Here is a 19,524-nt window from a genome sequence, read left to right on the forward strand (position 1 = left end):
CACAAAAGAAATTGGAAAAGAGAATACCGTTGGTCGTAGTAGCTTAAATTAAAAATTTCCCCAGAGCTATCCTCCCTTTTGAACATGTGAGGCAAAAAAGTCTCCAAGGGGAATCAAACCGGGGGGGGGGGGCAGATTATAGAACAGTGGTGCTTAAGCGCTAGGCCACAAAGAGGATGGTGGCTAGGTCATAGACCGTCAGATTAACAAATAATATCTTTTTGTTAAATAAGGATGCTAACATTTGACCAAAAAATAAGGGCAATTAAGCAAACTTCTGGTATAAAAAGTTTTTATTTACATGTATATACATTGGTCACTCTTCTTCCTCTTCTTTTTTCCCCTTTCTTCTTCTTCTTACTCCTCCTTTCTTCTTCTTCTTTTTCTTCTTCCTCTTCCTCCTTCTCCTTTTCTTCTTTGGTAGATAAAGTATTTTTTAACTGCATTCTACAAATTAGAAAGGAGTAGATCTAACTAGTGACAATAGTAAACTCTCTCCTGAAAGAAAACTTTATTCCTACCCCCCCCCTCAAAAAATGACATTTATAATACATAAACAAATAAAAAAAATGACCAGCGAATCATGGACTTTAGTATGACCGATTTTTTTTCTTCAAATGAGTGAAAAAAACAAACAGTGAATTTGCAGAGTATAACATGACCATTAAGATTGCAATCATGCAAGCTCTCTGTATTAGGACTTTCCAATGATGTTTTGAAATAAGAATTACTCCATTATGGTATGACAACTCTGCAATCTGTTATGTTTCTTTATTCTCAATAATATGTGTCATGCCATGTGACAGAGAATATAACGTAGAACAATCATGGTTTTGATGAAAAAAACATTTTTTTTTTACTACATGTATGAAGACAGTAAACATAAACGATGGACATGGCAAGAAAAATCACTACACAGCTGAATGGAATACCCAGAACTAAATACGACAACGATTATGACAATATGAAAGTGGGCCCCATGTCTGCACACCCCAAACAGAGCTTGAGATTTAATAATCAAACATGATTTTTTTTTTTTTTCACAACGGTTTGCATTAATATTTTTCCATATGTTCTTAAGAGTATGTGTGCCAAATATATCATCAGAATTTGTGTCAGATACATGAATTTCTTATGAAAAACCAGGGCCTGCCATTATTGTTAGGTTGGAAAAAAAATCATTTCCATGTCTATGCACGCATTCATTTCACACAAAATTCAAGGATTTTGATGAGGAAGGCTTACATGAAAATACCAACATTTATCATTTGGACTCGGATGTTTTCATGAATACCTGTCTATGGGATGCAGATGTAGATTTTGTGGTTGTTGCGTGCTTCTTTTATCAGAATCGTGCATATAAAAATTATACGTGTACATGGACAAGGGGCACTGCAGACAATTAGGGTACCATGCCACACAATACATATCATTGCTAAATGGGAACATAATGAAACAAAAACACACGAGATAATAACTGCGTTCTGTAATGTTTAAAAACATGACTAGCATTACCCAGTCCCATTCAAACATACATGTAGTACAATGTAGATAAACAAGTACATCCTATATGATGACATTGTAAGAGTTGCTCAGCATAAATATACCCAGTCCTATCTCCTTCTTATAGTGTATTCCAAACCCTGGTTAACTGAAACTGTGGCTCATATCTGTGTTACTACCATTGGTAACCCACAGTCCATCAATATTTAAGAGTGGAACATTTAGCATGGTAGAAACCGTCTTGTAGTGTGCTTTTCTTAATTTGTGAACGAGCACAGTAAAAAGTCCAAAAGGGGCCGTTTCATAAAGCTGTTGGCAAGTTACAACTTTACGCCAAATTTTACAAATAATGACCCTTTCTTGTGTTAAATGAAATACATGTACCTCATGTTTTCCTCTTCTTAATATGTTGAGAGTTCATTTCTTATACCCCTTATCAAATTTTGAAAATATCAAACTTGAATTCAGATGATTGTTAATAGAGAGATTTTTAATCTAAAAAATCTCATTTTGATTGTAGCTGATGCGAATCAGCATAATAAGCAACGTATGTAAGTTGGTTTGTTGTTGTTATTTTCAGGGAGGGGGCCAACCTATTTTTGGGCACAAACTCCGATCACAGCTTAAATTGAACCCAAATTCAGAATACACATCAGTGTTAAAAAAAAGGGGGGTCAACACTAGGCAATAGCATCCCACCCATTGATTACATTACTTAGGTTTTACAAATGATAACTTGGGCTTGTTCAAAGAAACAGTCTTAAGAATAATACAGGTATTTTACCAAAGCCAAATCTACTGAATTCACAGACATCTGTTCAAGATAGGAGAAAATTAACTTTAAAAATGTATATAACGCATGATTATATGGTCCAAAAATTAATTTGACCTAGATGCTTATTTACCTACAGATACTAGTAAAAAGGCTATACAAGAGTTGTCATTTGTTTAAATATAATCAACCACATGTTAAAAAAAAACTTGTCCAACACATCATTCCTATAGTAGCATATTAAGTACCCTCAAAAGATTGGAGAATGATACTGAAACATCAGATTATTTCCTAGATATCACATCTGTTTGGAAGCCCTGGGGCCCGTTGCAGAAAGAGTTGCGTTTAAACGCAAGTCAAAAAATCAATCGCAAGTCCAAAATGCGCGCTGTTGATTGGTTGAAATTCAAGTTGCGCATGTTTTTTAGAGTTGCGTTTGATTGCAACTCTTTCTGCAACGGGCCCCTGGTGGTTGTTTCACAAAGCTGTTCGTAAATTAAGAGCGACTTTAAGAAGGACTGGTGATCCTTTCTTACGTGCTAAACCATCGCCAATGAATATACCATTTACCACAAGAAAGGATCACCAGTCGTTCTTAAAGTCGCTCTTAACTTACGAACAGCTTTATGAAACACCCACCTGGGACTACAAAGGAGTATATTGGAGGCAGTTGGTGATTTATACTCATATTGTGTGTAGTATTTGCCTTCCTTATTTTCAGGCCTAAAAAAATATCAAAGAAAATTGTTGCATTCAGAGTGGCTGTTTTCCTGATATCGCAAAAAGAATTTCTTATAGTTACTTGAGGGCAATAGTCCTTAGAGTATATCAAAACTGCATCATAGCCAAGCATTTATGTTTCTCATGTTTATTTGTGTTTTTTCCAAAGTAATCCTGTTTTTCTCCAAGATTTCCCATACTCTCTATCCACATACATGTACCTGCAGCGCAATTTTCCAACCAATCCAGACTTTCTGGGTTTTTTTTCAAACTGGACAAGCCTTTGAAGGCTTTATAACCTAAACAGCTGCCTAAGAGAACAGTTATGAATATTTGCATTGCTAGATGATTGTCTCTTACTACCTACATCCAACATCATAATGCATCTTTATTTTTCAAGTCTGTGAAAGCATTTGAATGATTTGTTTCTAAATATTGCCATGGCTGCTGGCCAGTTATGTCTAACCTAATAACAGAGTGGTCACTTTCTTATTCAACTCTGGCCAAGCCTTTACATACTTGCTCATCCAAAGCTGGGCATTCATGTCTAATTGTATGCAATGCCAGAGTAGCCATTGTCGCATTCTTCATCAAGTCTTGTCGAGCCTTCAGTTACTTGCTATAAAATCAAAAAAATCTGCAATAGTGGATATTGCAGTTTCTTCCATCACAATTTGTATCCAAAAGCAAAACTGCTGCCTTCCCCAGTCTATGAAATTGAAAGTATGAAAAAGCATAGGCTTCCAGACATCAGCACCATAAGAAAAGTCTCCCAAAATCTCTCCCCAGACAGGTGTTTCCTCCGTAAACCCCTGATGGATGTCATCAAGCAGGCAATGAAATGTTATGGCACCACTACACCCGATGAACTGTATGGTGGGTGTGAGACACACGAGTTTCAGAATCCAGGGGGCGGGGCCACACCACCCCTTCCCAATCCCCTGCCAAGGCCTCGCCCCAAGCCACGCCCTAGACCGCGCCCAAGTGATTGTGGGGGAATCCCCCGACCGGCGGGCGTCGTCCCTAGTCCACCCATCTGATTGGTTAACTGCTCAATGGAGGCTTGCTGGTTCATTGCACCTGGATAAAAGGAAGTAAGCAGAATCATTCCTCAGAGAACAGCACTATCTGCATTCAGGAAGCCAAAGGCAAATTCCATGGATTCACAATACGGGGCGCCATCTATTGGCTGCAACGGACAGGCCAATTTCTAACTTCTGGGTCGGCATCGTGCACAGGTGCAGGCACTGCACAGTGCCAGTATACTGTAATGTGACTGTGATGCTTCAAAACTGAAAACCATGTGGCAAAAGCGGAGGAAAAAACTATCTAAAAATTGTCTAAATTTCGCACAGAAATGTGCAGCAAATTCCTCTCCGACCTCTGGAACTGTAACAACATAATTATGCAAGCCGACCAAGCCGCGTTGGCCAACCGCAGCACAATGGCATGCATGCACTACTAGCGCACAACAGATTTTGACATTTTCCCATATTTCCTGTATTGTGAATTTCAGCCTGTCTGTTGCAACCAATAGGAGACACACCGTATTGTGGATCCATCGAATTAGGCCATATACCAAGCAACTGATGAGAAGTTTCATCAGTTTTTTATCCCCTCAATTGCCATGCTCATAGAAACAAAACCAAACTCCACATCAACCGATGGTATGTCATTGGTAATAACGTGATTGATAGCTTCGGTTGGACTGAAGTCAATCTTGCCTATGTGTCTATGACATAATACTTGAACATTTTAATAAATCAAATCTGCAAAGTCTAGGTACATCCACTTTCAAAGTAACATGTCATACCTGCTCATCAGATCAAACATTCTCTTAAAAACATGAATACATGTGGAATGTTAATATACAGAGTGTTCCACAAAAAAATGAAGCTTCTCATTATCAATGATTTGTCTTAACTTAATCACAAATACAATAGATAAATGACATATCCTGTTAAAGCCTAGAGTCTTTTCTTTCAACCTGGTATAACTCCAGACCATTCCTCGTCCTCGCCTGAGTGAAGGATACCAAATGTGACAAGCCATCCCAAAATCAACAATAAGACGCCCAAAATAAATTGTGAGATATTAATTCAGTTTGCAAAAGTACATCTTTAGCTTTAAAATGATAGATAAGTTGTCTAAATTGATCAACAATAACCCACTAAATTGAATGCAGAAGAAACAAAGCAAGAGCTTCAAAAATAAGGAGAAAACAGCGTTTGAAGTTCACATTCACTCAAACATGAGATATGCACACTGTTCAATTTCAGAGAAACTTCCACGCAGTCTACAACAATTCGTGCCAAAGAACTCTTGTATTTTGTTCATTCAACTTCATGACTTCAAATTTTTACAGTATGAAGAAGAAATAATTTTTCTGATAAGTTATCTTTTTTTATTTTTTGGTTTCTGGAGACTAAATCACTATTTTGGCTGTTTACAGAGAACCATCCCTGGTGACTTAATGGTGGTTTTGGGGTTGTAGGTCACAAAAAGTCACTTTGCGGGTGGTATCTTACCTGGTTTCTGTTGAGGTATAGTGGTAACCGTCTGCCACGCCTGGGCTGGGGTAGGAACCTGATTAGCTGATGGTGGTTCAGGAGGCCCAGCATAAAGATGGGATGCACCTGTAAAAAAAAAAAACCGGCAATTACTGCATAAAGTCCTTGCCTGTTTGTTCATATAGTTTAATATAGTTTGTTGTTAAGCGCATAGAGAATGTATTAATTATTATGCACTTAATAAATCTAGCATTTTTATTATTAAACGGGCACTGTATGCATGTGATAAAAATCAGGAGTAAACACGATATGTAGATTAACAGTTTTAAATCTACTACACTAAAAAAGACTGAAACAAAATAAATATTTAATGAAATACATGTGTGTGTGTGTGTGCTGAAAATTGAGTTTAAATAATCATCTCATCAAGAGAGATTCAAAACAACTGGTATAAGAACTCATACCGTCTCATACCATCTCATACCGTTTTCATGATATTGTTTTTACATTGATTCTAGAGGGAAGAACAATGAAGAAGATGGTGGTGGTGACAAAGTTAATGGTTGGATGATGTTGATGGTGGTGATGATGATGATGGTGGTGGTGATGATGATGATGATGGTGGTGGTGGTGGTGATGATGGTGGTGATGATGATGATGATGATGGTGGTGGTGGTGATAATGATGATGGTGGTGATGATGATGGTGATGATGGTGGTGATGATGATGGTGGTGATGATGATGGTGGTGATGATTATGGTGTTGTTGATGATGGTGATGAGGATGATGAGGGGGTGTTGATGGTGATGATGATGGTGGTGATGATGATGGTGGTGATGATTATGGTGTTGTTGATGATGGTGATGAGGATGATGAGGGGGTGTTGTCGTTGATGACGATGTCAATGGTGATGCGACATTAATGATGATGGTGGCAGCTGTGATTATGGTGATTAGGATGACAATGTTGATAATGATGATGGTTACAACGGTGATGATGATGATAGTGATTGATGGTGATGGCGTTTATGATAATTAATGAGATGATGGTGATAATGATGGTCGTGGTGTTTATTATGATGTTGACGATTATTTTGTGGAGATGATGATGGGGGTGGTTGTGGTGATGATGATGGTGATGATAATGATTATGATGATGATGATGTTTCGGATTCCGGTGACCCGGGTTCGATTCCCACGTGGTGCGCTAGTGCCCTTTGGTAAGGCATTTATCCTCATTACCAGGTCCCTCGGAGAGGACCTTAAGCCGTTGGTCCCCTGGTTGCTTGCTCACAGGCATTCGTGCTTTCTTAGCAGTCAGGTAAAAAACCTCGGTATAAAAAAAAATGATGATGGTGGTGATGACAACAGTGATAATCACCATGTAAATAACAAGAAAACTGATGAATATGATGCTGGTAATGTTGATGAAAGTAATGACATTAAGACATCAAGATAATCAATTAGATGATATTTCAGATGGTGAAGAACCCTTTAAAAAACACTGAAATAATAATGAGCCTTATACCTGATTCTTGGCTATGAACAGTCTCAGGAATGTTAGACTTTGGCTGTGAAACAACATGAGCTATACCTGAATGTTACAAGGAGAAAAAAAACATTACAACCATTTCTTTTTTTTTCAAAATGATTTGAACTTCCAAAGCTTTAAAAATGCAAAATATATATATATACATGTATATACAAGATAAACAAAATGATAAAATCAAGAATAGAAAGCAAAGCATGTAAAAAGTGCTATTCCCTTTTTTATATAAAGACTGGTAGAAAAGTTTTTGAACTGAAGTGGCTATTCTGCCTAAAATTTGACATTATTATTATATGAAAACTAAATAAAATATCTGATGAATAGACATACCAATAGTTGACGGCTGACGCAGCGGCTTATCTTCATATGAGGCCATTCGTTGTGCCTACAGTAGAGCAAGTAAAAGAAGAGACAGAAATGATTTGACCGACCAACCAGGGAGTCGGTTATGCACAAAGTTGATTGATTGAAAAATTTTATTGGCTATTTCCATTCTCACGATCCAGAGATTGAATTGCAATTATGGTTACAATGTATTCACAAGATTAAAGGTCAAGTCCACCTAAGAAAAATGTTGGTTTCAATCAATAGAGAAAAATCAGACAAGAATAATGCTGAAAATTTCATCAAAATTGGATGTAAAATAAGAAAGTTATCAAATTTTAAAGTTTTACTTATTTTTCACATAATAGTTATACGCACAATTTAGTCACATGCAAATGAGATAATCGATGATGTCCTTCACTATTTCTTTTGTTTTTTATTGTTTGAATTATACAATATTTCAATTTTTACAGATTTGACGATAAGGACAAACTTGAATGAACCATAAAATGTTAAACAATGGTAATTCCACATGTTCAGATAGAAATAAAGCTTTGTTTCACATGACAATAGGGAGAAATTTAGAATATTTCATATTTCATATAATAAAATACAAAAGAAATAGTGAGTGAGTGATGTCATCAGTTCCCTCATTTGCATACCGACTGGGATGTGCATATAACTGTTTTGTGAAATTAAGCAAAAATCATAAATGTCATAACTTTCTTATTTTACATCCGATTTTGATGAAATTTTCAGTGTTGTGCTTTTTTGATTTTTCTCTTTTTATTCAAATCAACTCTTTGTTGGGGTGGACTTTTCCTTTAAGAAAAATAAATGTTGAAGCAGTTCCAATTCAGGTAATGAAACATAAATGAAATGGTAGTATACATAAAGTTGATCAAATTTTGTACGAAATGTACCAATTATGCCTTTAACCACTTTTTCAGAAGTTTGGAATTAACACTCTTTATATGAGAACAAAATTAGGAAAACAAGAAATATGTTCATTTCCTTTGCATAATGTGATAATATAACATACCAGTAATACAAAATAAATTGGTTGGTCCAGCATGGCTACATCTATATAGCAGCAACTTTTTCAAAAGTTTGGCTAAGGACTGATAGAAACTTGGTTTAAAAAAAAAAGGTTAAATAGGACAACCCCAAATGAGTTCAATCTATTTCTGTCAAAGCACTCAATGCATCACCAATGTTTGCAAGAGCTTTCCAATCTGTAACTCCTATGTACATATCCGACTCATTCGGGAACAATTCAGCACTGCACTAATGGACAAAGATAAGGCACTGGAACCAGATGATTCTGTAGTAAACTGGTTAAAATATCCTACCTCACGAGCCGTGTTGATGTCTTCTCTATCTTCCACATCACTGTCTCTCATCCGAGGGGGTGTGTAGTTGCGCCCCTTGCTGTTACCCCTCGGTGGAGTACGTTGACCTTGTGGTTTGATCTCCCTCTGCTGCGCGGGATAGACGATAGCGTCTGGGGTTTCGGCCTCCGGTATATGGTTGGGTGTCAGCTCTACGTCGTACCTAGGACAGACCGCATCACTGAGGCAGTAGCTATGAAGACAGACAGATTCAAACTTGTGGATTCTTAGTTTAAAAAGTGGACACACATGGGTCCCGTAAAACAACACGATTTACTAAATATTTATTATATATATTATTATATCCCTTATTTAAGATTGTTGTATTGAGAGTGTACACAAGGAGAAAAGAATAGTTTTACTACGAAAAACGTTTGCCATGAAATAGTTCATTTACCTTGCTGACGTCACGCATAGTCCATTTTTTCCCTAGGGAAAAAGTGAACTATACGTTTTTTGACCCCGCCCCCTACTCGATTCGCGAGCTGTGCGGCGCGATGCGAGCAGAGCGCTGCTCAGCCCAACGGTACTCTCTACTGCATGCCACGGGCAACTTTCGGCGAGCTGCACTAACCAGGTGCGCTCGCTGAACAGACGATCAATACGGCAAGGCTTATTGTTTTCTCAACGATTGTTCCATCATCGACTAATTAAAAATCGTTTTGCTGTAAAAGTCGGGTATCAACGAAGAATATCGTATGAAGAATATATATGAGTGGAAGGGATATAAAACAAATATACAATGACCCATTCTCGGAACTGGCTAAAACTATTTGCACTCAGGAACATCACATAGTACTATTCTCCCTCGGGCCGATGGCCCTCGGGAGAATAGTACTATATGATGTTCCTTCGATGCAAATAGTTTTAGCCAGATCCTCGAGTGTCATTGTATATTTGTATACCATACTTTGGTTACACCGTGTTACCACAATACATCAACAAAATGATAAAACTATTATCAAATATTCAATTTGTTTTTTCAATTGCATGATTTTAATAATATTGAAATATCGCCGAGCACTAGAATGAAACTCACCAGTATTTATTGCAGGTTCCCAAAGCACAATTTTCAAGGACTACTTCCGTTTCTTCATGATACTCACATCTGGATGAAAATAGAATAATGATTATAAAGTTAATCCTGATATCATGGAACCGATTATCATCATGTTGCTCATCACAACAATTAAAGAAACAATCCCACCACCATCATTATGATCAAAACAATCAGTAGCAAAGCAAAGAATATCCTTTTCATCATCATCGCTATCGCCATGTCAGCATCATGATCAGCAGCATCATCACACCATAATCACTACAACTACTATCATCAATAACCACTTCAAAAATCCAGATATTCTTATCATTATTATTGCCAAAACCATCACCATCATCTCATGGCAATACTCATCCTATTTACCATCGTCAAGGTCACCACTACCATCATCGCCAAAGCCATCTTCATCATCACCATCACCGTAACTACAGCAAACCGGCAGTCACCATCATCATCATCACTGTCATCATCATTACCATCAGCAGGATCATCATCACCATAATCATCATCATCACCATCATCACTACCATCATCATCACCATCATTATCATCATCACCCTCATCATCACCATTAGCATCATTATGCCATAGCCATCATCATCACCATCAACTTGCCATCGCAATTATCATCACAACCGCCATCGTCACAACACTACCATCCTAATCATATATATAATCATCACCACCACAACCACCTCCACCACTGTTATCCATCCCCTAACCCTCCATACTCTCCTCCTCACCTCGTATCCTTCATATAATCCCAGGCCGATGAAGCAAGAAGCGCAGAGACCTGGCTCCGGGATGGAACGATCTCTCCCGCATTCCTGAACAGTTCTAGAATCAGGAGCTCAGCTTCGTAGACCTTGGTCAAGTTGTTGGACATTCCTAAATGAGAGCAGGATGCATGAAAGAAAGAAATGTCAAAACAGGGCTTAAAGGACAAGTCCACCCCAAAAAAAACTTGATTTGAAAAAAGGTGAAAATCCAACAAGCAAAACACTGAAAATTTCATCAAAATCGGATGTAAAATAAGGAAGTTATGACATTTTAAAGTTTCACTTAACTTCACATAACAGTTATATGCACATCCTGGTCGGTTCGCAAATTGGCAGACTGATGATGTCACCCACTCACTATTTCTTTTGTATTTTAATATATGAAATATGAAATATTCTAATTTTCTCCTTGTCAAGTGAAACAAAGTTTAATTTTTCCCTGAACATGTGGAATTACCATTATTTTAACAGTTTATTGTTAAGTTAAGTTGGTCCTTATTGTCAAATCTGTAAAAATTGAAATATTGTATTATTCAAACAATAAAAAACAAAAGAAATAGTGAGTGATGGACATCATCGACTTTCTCATTTGCATATCGCTGAGTTGTGCATTTAACCGTTTGGTGAAATATAAGCGAAACTTGAGAATGTCATAACTTCTTATTTTACATCCGATTTCTATGAAATTTGCAGCATTATGTTTGTTTGATTTTTATCTATCGATTCGAATCAACAATTTTCTTGGGTGGACTTGACCTTTTTAACCCTAAAAAGACTGGGGGGGGGGCTGAATCAGCCCCCCCTCAACATTTTTCGCGATAAATCCACCGCGCAAATGTTTTTTACTGCGTCACTCGCTGACTTTTTACTTTCAAGTCTCACGCAACTTTTGAGACCAAAATTGTGACCCCCGGGTACCTGGTTCCGAAATTACGCAACATTTCGTAAGTGCATGCAGACCAAAAATTGCTCAAAAACGTGAATTTGTGTACAAATCCAATGCAAATAATGTTTTTAGCCAAAATTCATAAAATGTATATTTTTCCTTTTACCGCTTAAAATCAATTAATTTTATCTTGTTTATGGTTAAAATAAAGTCTCCAACAATTTCCATTGAAAAAACAATAAAAAACAAAAAGTCGAAAAACAAAGAAATACATAAGAAATTTAGAGAACAATAAAATACATAAAAAAATAAATGTGATGTTGACATTTTTTTTTATGAATTTAATCAGATGCCTATTAAGAGTATGTGAAACAAAAATTAGCATTTTAGGGGCATTGTTTTCTTAATTAGAGCAAACTTATGATTTTACGCATAAATTAGCATAATTAATGAGCAATGAGATTTTTCGCAGAATTTGATATTATAGTTTTGTAGATTATGCCATGGGTAACGCGCGTGTCAATTTTCATCGCAATCGCTCGATCGACGGCCGAGATCATAAGGGGGGGGTGTTGCACCCACAAATGTAATAACGCCCACAAATGTAATAACACTTTACCCACAAATGTAATAACGCCCACAAATGTAATAACACTTTACCCACAAATGTAATAATTTCACCCACAAATGTAATAATGCACTTTACCCACAAATGTAATAATTTTTGATCGCCCACAAATGTAATAATGACTTTACCCACAAATGTAATAAATTTGAAGGGATTTTTGGCGAATCCGTTCTAAACTAAAATCCTATAGTAATGCGTTCATATAGCACAAAAGTGCAAAGTGTTTTTTCCAGACGTTAATTAAACATCATAGTACAAGTCCAAAGTCTTTTTCCAGACCCGGTTGTTTCAAAATTATAATATACGTCCAAAGTCTTTTTTTCCAGACCCGGTTAATTCCAAATTTATAATGCAAGTTCAAAGTCTTTTTTTCAGACCCGGTTGATTCAAAAATTATAATGCAAGTCCAAAGTCTTTTTTTCAGACCCGGTTGTTTCAAAAATGATAATATACGTCCAAAGTCTTTTTTCCAGACCCGGTTGATTCAAAAATTATAATGCAAGTCCAAAGTCTTTTTTTCAGACCCGGTTGTTTCAAAAATTATAATGCAAGTCCAAAGTCTTTTTTTCAGAACCGGTTAATTCCAAAATTATAATGCAAGTCCAAAGTCTTTTTTCCAGACCAGGTTGTTTCAAAAATTTTAATATAAGTCCAAAGTCTTTTTCCAGACCCGATTATTTCAAAAATTATAATATATATATATATATATATTGTGAATATATGCGCTAAGAGTAAATTGAGAATCAAGCGTAGTCTTTTCTCCAGACCCGGTTACTTAAAACTAAAAAATAAACCCTATAGCAATGCGTTCATTTAGCACAAAAGTGCAAAGTCTTTTTCCAGACCCGGATAATTAAACAACTACAATATAAGTCCAAAGTCTTTTTCCAGACCCGGTTGTTAAAAAAATTATAATATAAGTCCAGTCTTTTTTCCAGACCCGGTTGTTTAAAAAATTATAATATAAGTCCAAAGTCTTTTTCCAGACCCGGTTATTTCACAAATTATAATATAAGTCCAAAGTCTTTTTTCCAGACCCGGTTATTTCAAAAATTATAATATAAGTCAAAACTAAGATACGATAATGATATTCCAGTGGAAAAAAAAGAGAATCGAGCTTAGTCTTTTCTCCAGACCCAGTTAATCAAAACTGGCGGAATTAATGTCTTTGTTGTTGTTTCAACTTATACGGCGTATATTGTGAATATATGCACTAAGAGTAAATTGAGAATCAAGCGTAGTCTTTTCTCCAGACCCGGTTACTTAAAACTAAAAAATAAACCCTATAGCAATGCGTTCATATAGCACCAAAGTGCAAAGTCTTTTTTCCAGACCCGGATAATTAAACAATTACAATATAAGTCCAAAGTCTTTCCTCCAGACCCGGCTATTAAAAAATGAATTAAAAAACTTCAAATCTATAACCAATTTTCCAAAGTTTCACCCAGTAAAAAAAATATGTCTTTACCCCACACCCATTAAAAAAAAAAAATACTACGACCCCTACAAAACATTGTAATAATGCATGGGTAAAGCAAACATCCTTTCTCCAGACTTGGTTATTATTTGAAAAAAATAAAGTAGTTTTTACAAATATTCTAAAACGAATACCCAATAATCTAATTATTGTGATATAACATGAAGACCGATTGTCGAAGATCGACTTTCCTCCAGACACAATTATTTCAAGAATAAAAAATCAATAAAACCCAACCCCCAAAACGAATCTTAGAACCAACAATCCTCCAAATTAAGACCATGCATGTAGAAAAGCACATGTTTAGAGCGTTGTCTTTATTCCAGACCCAGTAATTTAAAAATGATATAAACAATCTTAAAATATAATAAGAATATGACTTTGTCATATTCTTATTCTTGTGGAATAACACGAGTATTATGCTTAGTCTTTCGTCTAGACCCGGTTATTTAAAAGATAAACAAATATTGAAAAAAAAATCACAGCTAAGACCAATCTTCAAAATTAAACCAACTTAAAATGCTTGGGCTTAGAGTGTTGTGTTTACCCCTCACCCAGTTCTCTTTAAAATACAAATTAAGCGAAACATTAATCTTAAAACTTAGACCCCAGCATCTTCCAAACTATAAACCCTTGTGATAACGCATACTTAATTTGACCAGACCAGTTTGTTAAAAAAAAAAAAACAGAAAAAAAATTAACCCTCTTCCAGCCTAACATCCTATAATAAATGATGCAATTAAACATTCATTTTTTCTTCCAGGCAAAGAAATTTATAATAAAAAAACAACATCAAAACTTAGAGCCCGGGGAGCATTTCATGAAAGGAGTTGTCTGACGTTTTATCCGACACTGGTAGCACTGCTTCTTAGCCAATCAACATCAAGAACAGTTGTCAGATCTGACAACTTGTCGGACATAAATGTTGATGAAATACTCCCCCAATCATCTTATTCATGTTGAACAGGCACAAGAATATGATTGAGTCTTAGTCATGAGGATTTCATTTATCTTATTTTTTAAATGACAAGGTCTGGAATAAAAAAAACTCTCTAAACTTTTATTTATTGAAGGTTCTTAGTTTGAAGGATAGTTGGGCCTTAGATTCTGTTATTCTTTTTTAATGATTTGATTATTTTGAAATAATTGGGTCTGGAGGAAAGACTACACCATATTTCCATGTTATTCAATGATGATAAGATTGCAGGGTCTTTATTTTGTTGTTGTTGTGTTTTAAATGACTTTTATAACTAGGTCTGGAGGAAAGACTACGTTATATTTCCATGTTTTCAACATAAAGGGGATCGTGTGTCTTTGTTTGCTTTTTTTATTATTACTAATTTATTATTATTATTATTCATTTCTTATTTGAAAGGTCTGGGTCTGGAGGAAAGACTACGCTATATTTTCATGTTATTCAACATAAATAGGATCGTGGGTCCTTGTTTGCTTTTTTTATTATTACGAATTTATTATTATTATTCATTTGTTATTTGAAAGATCTGGGTCTGGAGGAAAGACTACGCTATATTTCCATGTTATTCAACATAAATAGGATCGTGGGTCGTTGTTTGCTTTTTTATTATTAATAATTTATTATTATTATTATTCATTTGTTATTTGAAAGATCTGGGTCTGGATGAAAGACTACGCTATATTTCCATGTTATTTAACATTTACAAAAGAGTTGGGGTCTTTGTTACATTTCCACCAGTTTCAATTGACTGGGTCTGGAGAAAAGACTGAGCTCGATTCTCATTTTATTCAACTAGAATATCATTATCTTAGTTTGGACTTATAATAATTTTGAAACTACCAGGTCTGGAAAAAAGACTTTGGACGTATAGTATAATTTTTGAAACAACCGGGTCTGGAAAAAAGACTTTGGACTTATATTCTAATGTTTGAAATAACCGGGTCTGGAAAAAAGACTTTGGGATTGTACTATAATGTTTTATTAACCGGGTCTGGAAAAAAGACTTTGGACGTATATTATAATTTTTGAATTAACCGGGTCTGGAAAAAAGACTTTGGACTTGCATTATAATTTTTGAATTAACCGGGTCTGGACAAAAGACTTTGGACGTATATCATAATTTTTTAAACAACCGGGTCTAGAAAAAATACTTTGGATTTATATTCTAATGTTTGAAACGACCGAGTCTGAAAAAAAGACTTTGGACTTGCATTATAATTTTTGAAACATGCGGGTCTGGAATAAAGACTTTGGACGTTTATTACAATTTTTGAAACAACCGGGTCTGAAAAAAAGACTTTGGACATATATTATAATTTTTGAATTAACCGGGTCTGGAAAAAAGACTTTGGACGTATATTATAATTTTTGAAACAACCGGGTCTGTAAAAAAAGACTTTGGACTTGCATTATAATTTTTGAATTAACCGGGTCTGGAAAAAAGACTTTGGACGTATATCATAATTTTTTTAACAACCGGGTCTGGAAAAAAGACTTTGGACTTGCATTATAATTGTTAAATTAAGCGGGTCTGGAAAAAAGACTTTGGACGTATATTATAATTTTGAAACAACCGGGTCTGGAAATAGACTTTGGAATTGTACTATAATGTTTTATTAACCAGGTCTGGAAAAAAGACTTTGCACTTTTGTGCTATATGAACGCATTACTATAGGATTTTAGTTTAGAACAGATTCGCCAAAAATCCCTTCAAATTTATTACATTTGTGGGTAAAGTCATTATTACATTTGTGGGCGATCAAAAATTATTACATTTGTGGGTAAAGTGCATTATTACATTTGTGGGTGAAATTATTACATTTGTGGGTAAAGTGTTATTACATTTGTGGGCGTTATTACATTTGTGGGTAAAGTGTTATTACATTTGTGGGCGTTATTACATTTGTGGGCGATTATTACATTTGTGGGTGTAACAGGGGGCTGAATCAGCCCCCCCCCCCCCCCCCAGTCTTCTTAGGCATCGAAATAGCCCAGTCTATTTAGGGTTAATGAACAGTAAATTTCCGATTGGGCAATGCCCACTTCCAGTTCACCTCATCCCAAATGGTTTAAACCCATACTTTGTCTTCAACCAGTACCATTATCTTCCTGAATTTCTGTGATATTATTTCCATTTTTCGTTGATTCCCCAAATTGATTGAGGTGGTGCCGTGGTTGAGTAGTCTAAAACGCCTAAACCATAAACAGGAAAGTCTGGGGTCTGATCCCGTGCCAAAGCACCTGTGCCTGTGAGCAAGACATTTAATCATTTGAAATGCTAGAATTCTTGGTCAACAATGTGTGCACTTTTTTTTCTTTATGAAAAAAAAAGAAAGCGGCAACTACTTACCCCCATTCCTGGCCAACCAAGAGAGAGTGAATTCTACCACTTCCCGACATCGTAGCTATGATCATAAAAACAAAATATACTAACATAATATGCAACATTTATATATCGGTGAATACAATGTTTCTAAGCATTGCATTCTTTATTAGTAGTAGTAGATATCAGCAAGTACACACAAAGATTAAACACTATTTATCTAAATATCTCTGATTTCAAATAACTTATTATTGTCAAGAAAAAATAAAAACAAATTTCCTGAATTTCGCTCCATTTTTGCATGCTTCTTAGGGTTTTAAATGTCAATGATTTTCCAAAGAATTCCCACTCCTTTTTTGTTAAAGGAACTTGCTTTCAAATGGGGATACCCTATTAAATATCCCTCTGCACCCCCACCCCTCCTTTCCCTTTCTGTGACAAAGTCACCTTGTAAAATGATGGTGGCTTGATCCCCAATATCTTCTTACTTTCCCCCACTTTATCTTCCTTCACCTCCTCTGACTTTACATAAAGTCATAAAGTCATGCTGCACAATGAAGGTGACATAAATGTGCACCTATTCCCTTACCTTTACCTCTCATCTTCCTACCCCAACACCCCCCCCCCCCCAACAACCAGGTCAGAAATGCAAGGTTGGTAATAAATACCTAAACAATATACCTGAATATGTGCACATATGGTTAAATTTTAATCAACAAACCATGAATCTGGATCCACATTATCTTAGCATCCCGATCCCCTCCCGTTACTTCTCCCTCTCCGAATCCCATATCAACCCCCCCCCCCTTCCCCCACATGCATGCTACCTACAACTTTTTTTTCTGGTCAATTTGTTCAATTTTGTGTATTTATTAATTTCATTTTCTGTATTGTATAAGTAGGTGATTTTGCGCCTTGAGTGTCATTGACAGATATGTGCGCTATACAAATCTTAAATTATTATTATTATTAACTCACCTCACAAAATAACGGTGGCATTACATGCTGTCTATTAGGGTTCACAAAAGCTATAAGGTCCCTCCAGATCTCTTTATAGTTATCGTTATACTGCTCAAAACCTTCTGCCGGAATCTTGTGGATATCCTCACCTACAAATGGTAAAGAAGTGGTTTCACGGTAAATCATCATTCGATTTGTGTCCACTTGAGCTACAAGCAGATGGGCCAATTATGTGGATTCACAATACTGTGCGCCATCTATCAGTTGCAGTGGACAGGCTTATTTCCAACTTTGGGGTCGACATCACATGCAGGCAGCCCAAAGTGCTAGTGTACTGAGGCGCAGGCAGCGTGAAGTGCTAGTGTACTGAGGTGCAGGCAGCGTTAAGTGCTAGTGTACTGAGGTGCAGGCAGCGTTAAGTGCTAGTGTACTGAGGCGCAGGGAGCGTTAAATGCTAGTGTACTGAGGTGCAGGCAGCGTTAAGTGCTAGTGTACTGAGGAGCAGGCAGCGTTAAGTGCTAGTGTACTGAGGCGCAGGAAGCGTTAAGTGCTAGTGTACTGAGGTGCAGGCAGCGTTAAGTGCTAGTGTACTGAGGTGTAGGCAGCGTTAAGTGCTAGTGTACTGAGGTGCAGGTAGCGTTAAGTGCTAGTGTACTGAGGTGCAGGCAGCGTTAAGTGCTAGTGTACTGAGGTGCAGGCAGCGTTAAGTGCTAGTGTACTGAGGTGCAGGAAGCGTTAAGTGCTAGTGTACTGAGTTGCAGGCAGCGTTAAGTGCTAGTGTACTGAGGTGCAGGCAGCCCTAAGTGCTAGTGTACTGAGGCGCAGGCAGCGTTAAGTGCTAATGTACTGAGGCGCAGGAAGCGTTAAGTGCTAGTGTACTGAGGTGCAGGCAGCGTTAAGTGCTAGTGTACTGAGGTGCAGGCAGCGTTAAGTGCTAGTGTACTGAGGCACAGGAAGCGTTAAGTGCTAGTGTACTGAGGTGCAGGCAGCGTTAAGTGCTAGTGTACTGAGGTGCAGGCAGCGTTAAGTGCTAGTGTACTGAGGCGCAGGCAGCGTTAAGTGCTAGTGTACTGAGGCGCAGGCAGCGTTAAGTGCTAGTGTACTGAGGCGCAGGAAGCGCTAAGTGCTAGTGTACTGAGGTGCAGGCAGCGTTAAGTGCTAGTGTACTGAGGCGCAGGCAGCGTTAAGTGCAAGTGTACTGAGGCGCAGGAAGCGTTAAGTGCTAGTGTACTGAGATGCAGGCAGCGTTAAGTGCTAGTGTACTGAGGTGCAGGCAGCGTTAAGTGCTAGTGTACTGAGGCGCAGGAAGCGTTAAGTGCTAGTGTACTGAGGTGCAGGCAGCGTTAAGTGCTAGTGTACTGAGGTGCAGGCAGCGTTAAGTGCTAGTGTACTGAGGCGCAGGAAGCGTTAAGTGCTAGTGTACTGAGGTGCAGGCAGCGTTAAGTGCTAGTGTACTGAGGTGCAGGCAGCTCTAAGTGCTAGTGTACTGAGGTGCAGGCAGCGTTAAGTGCTAGTGTACTGAGGTGCAGGCAGCGTTAAGTGCTAGTGTACTGAGGCGCAGGGAGCGTTAAATGCTAGTGTACTGAGGTGCAGGCAGCGTTAAGTGCTAGTGTACTGAGGCGCAGGCAGCGTTAAGTGCTAATGTACTGAGGCGCAGGAAGCGTTAA

The 19,524-nt window shown here is 37.1% G+C and overlaps 1 protein-coding gene across 1 annotated transcript; it reads right to left on the reverse strand.

Annotated features, from left to right (window-relative positions):
* Positions 1-275: 275 nt before the first annotated feature.
* Positions 276-18,043, reverse strand: LOC135154990 (protein maelstrom homolog). The gene is made up of 9 exons (XM_064103259.1): positions 17,876-18,043; positions 16,925-16,979; positions 10,572-10,716; positions 9,808-9,876; positions 8,730-8,961; positions 7,384-7,438; positions 7,033-7,098; positions 5,524-5,631; positions 276-4,075 (listed from the first exon to the last, which is right to left on the reverse strand). The coding sequence occupies exons 1-9, from the start codon at positions 18,041-18,043 to the stop codon at positions 3,894-3,896; spliced, it is 1,080 nt and encodes a 359-aa protein (XP_063959329.1). The 3' UTR covers positions 276-3,893.
* Positions 18,044-19,524: the final 1,481 nt, after the last annotated feature.

This window comes from Lytechinus pictus, chromosome 8 (genome assembly GCF_037042905.1).
Source record: "Lytechinus pictus isolate F3 Inbred chromosome 8, Lp3.0, whole genome shotgun sequence".
In the NCBI taxonomy this organism is placed as follows: domain Eukaryota; kingdom Metazoa; phylum Echinodermata; class Echinoidea; order Temnopleuroida; family Toxopneustidae; genus Lytechinus; species Lytechinus pictus.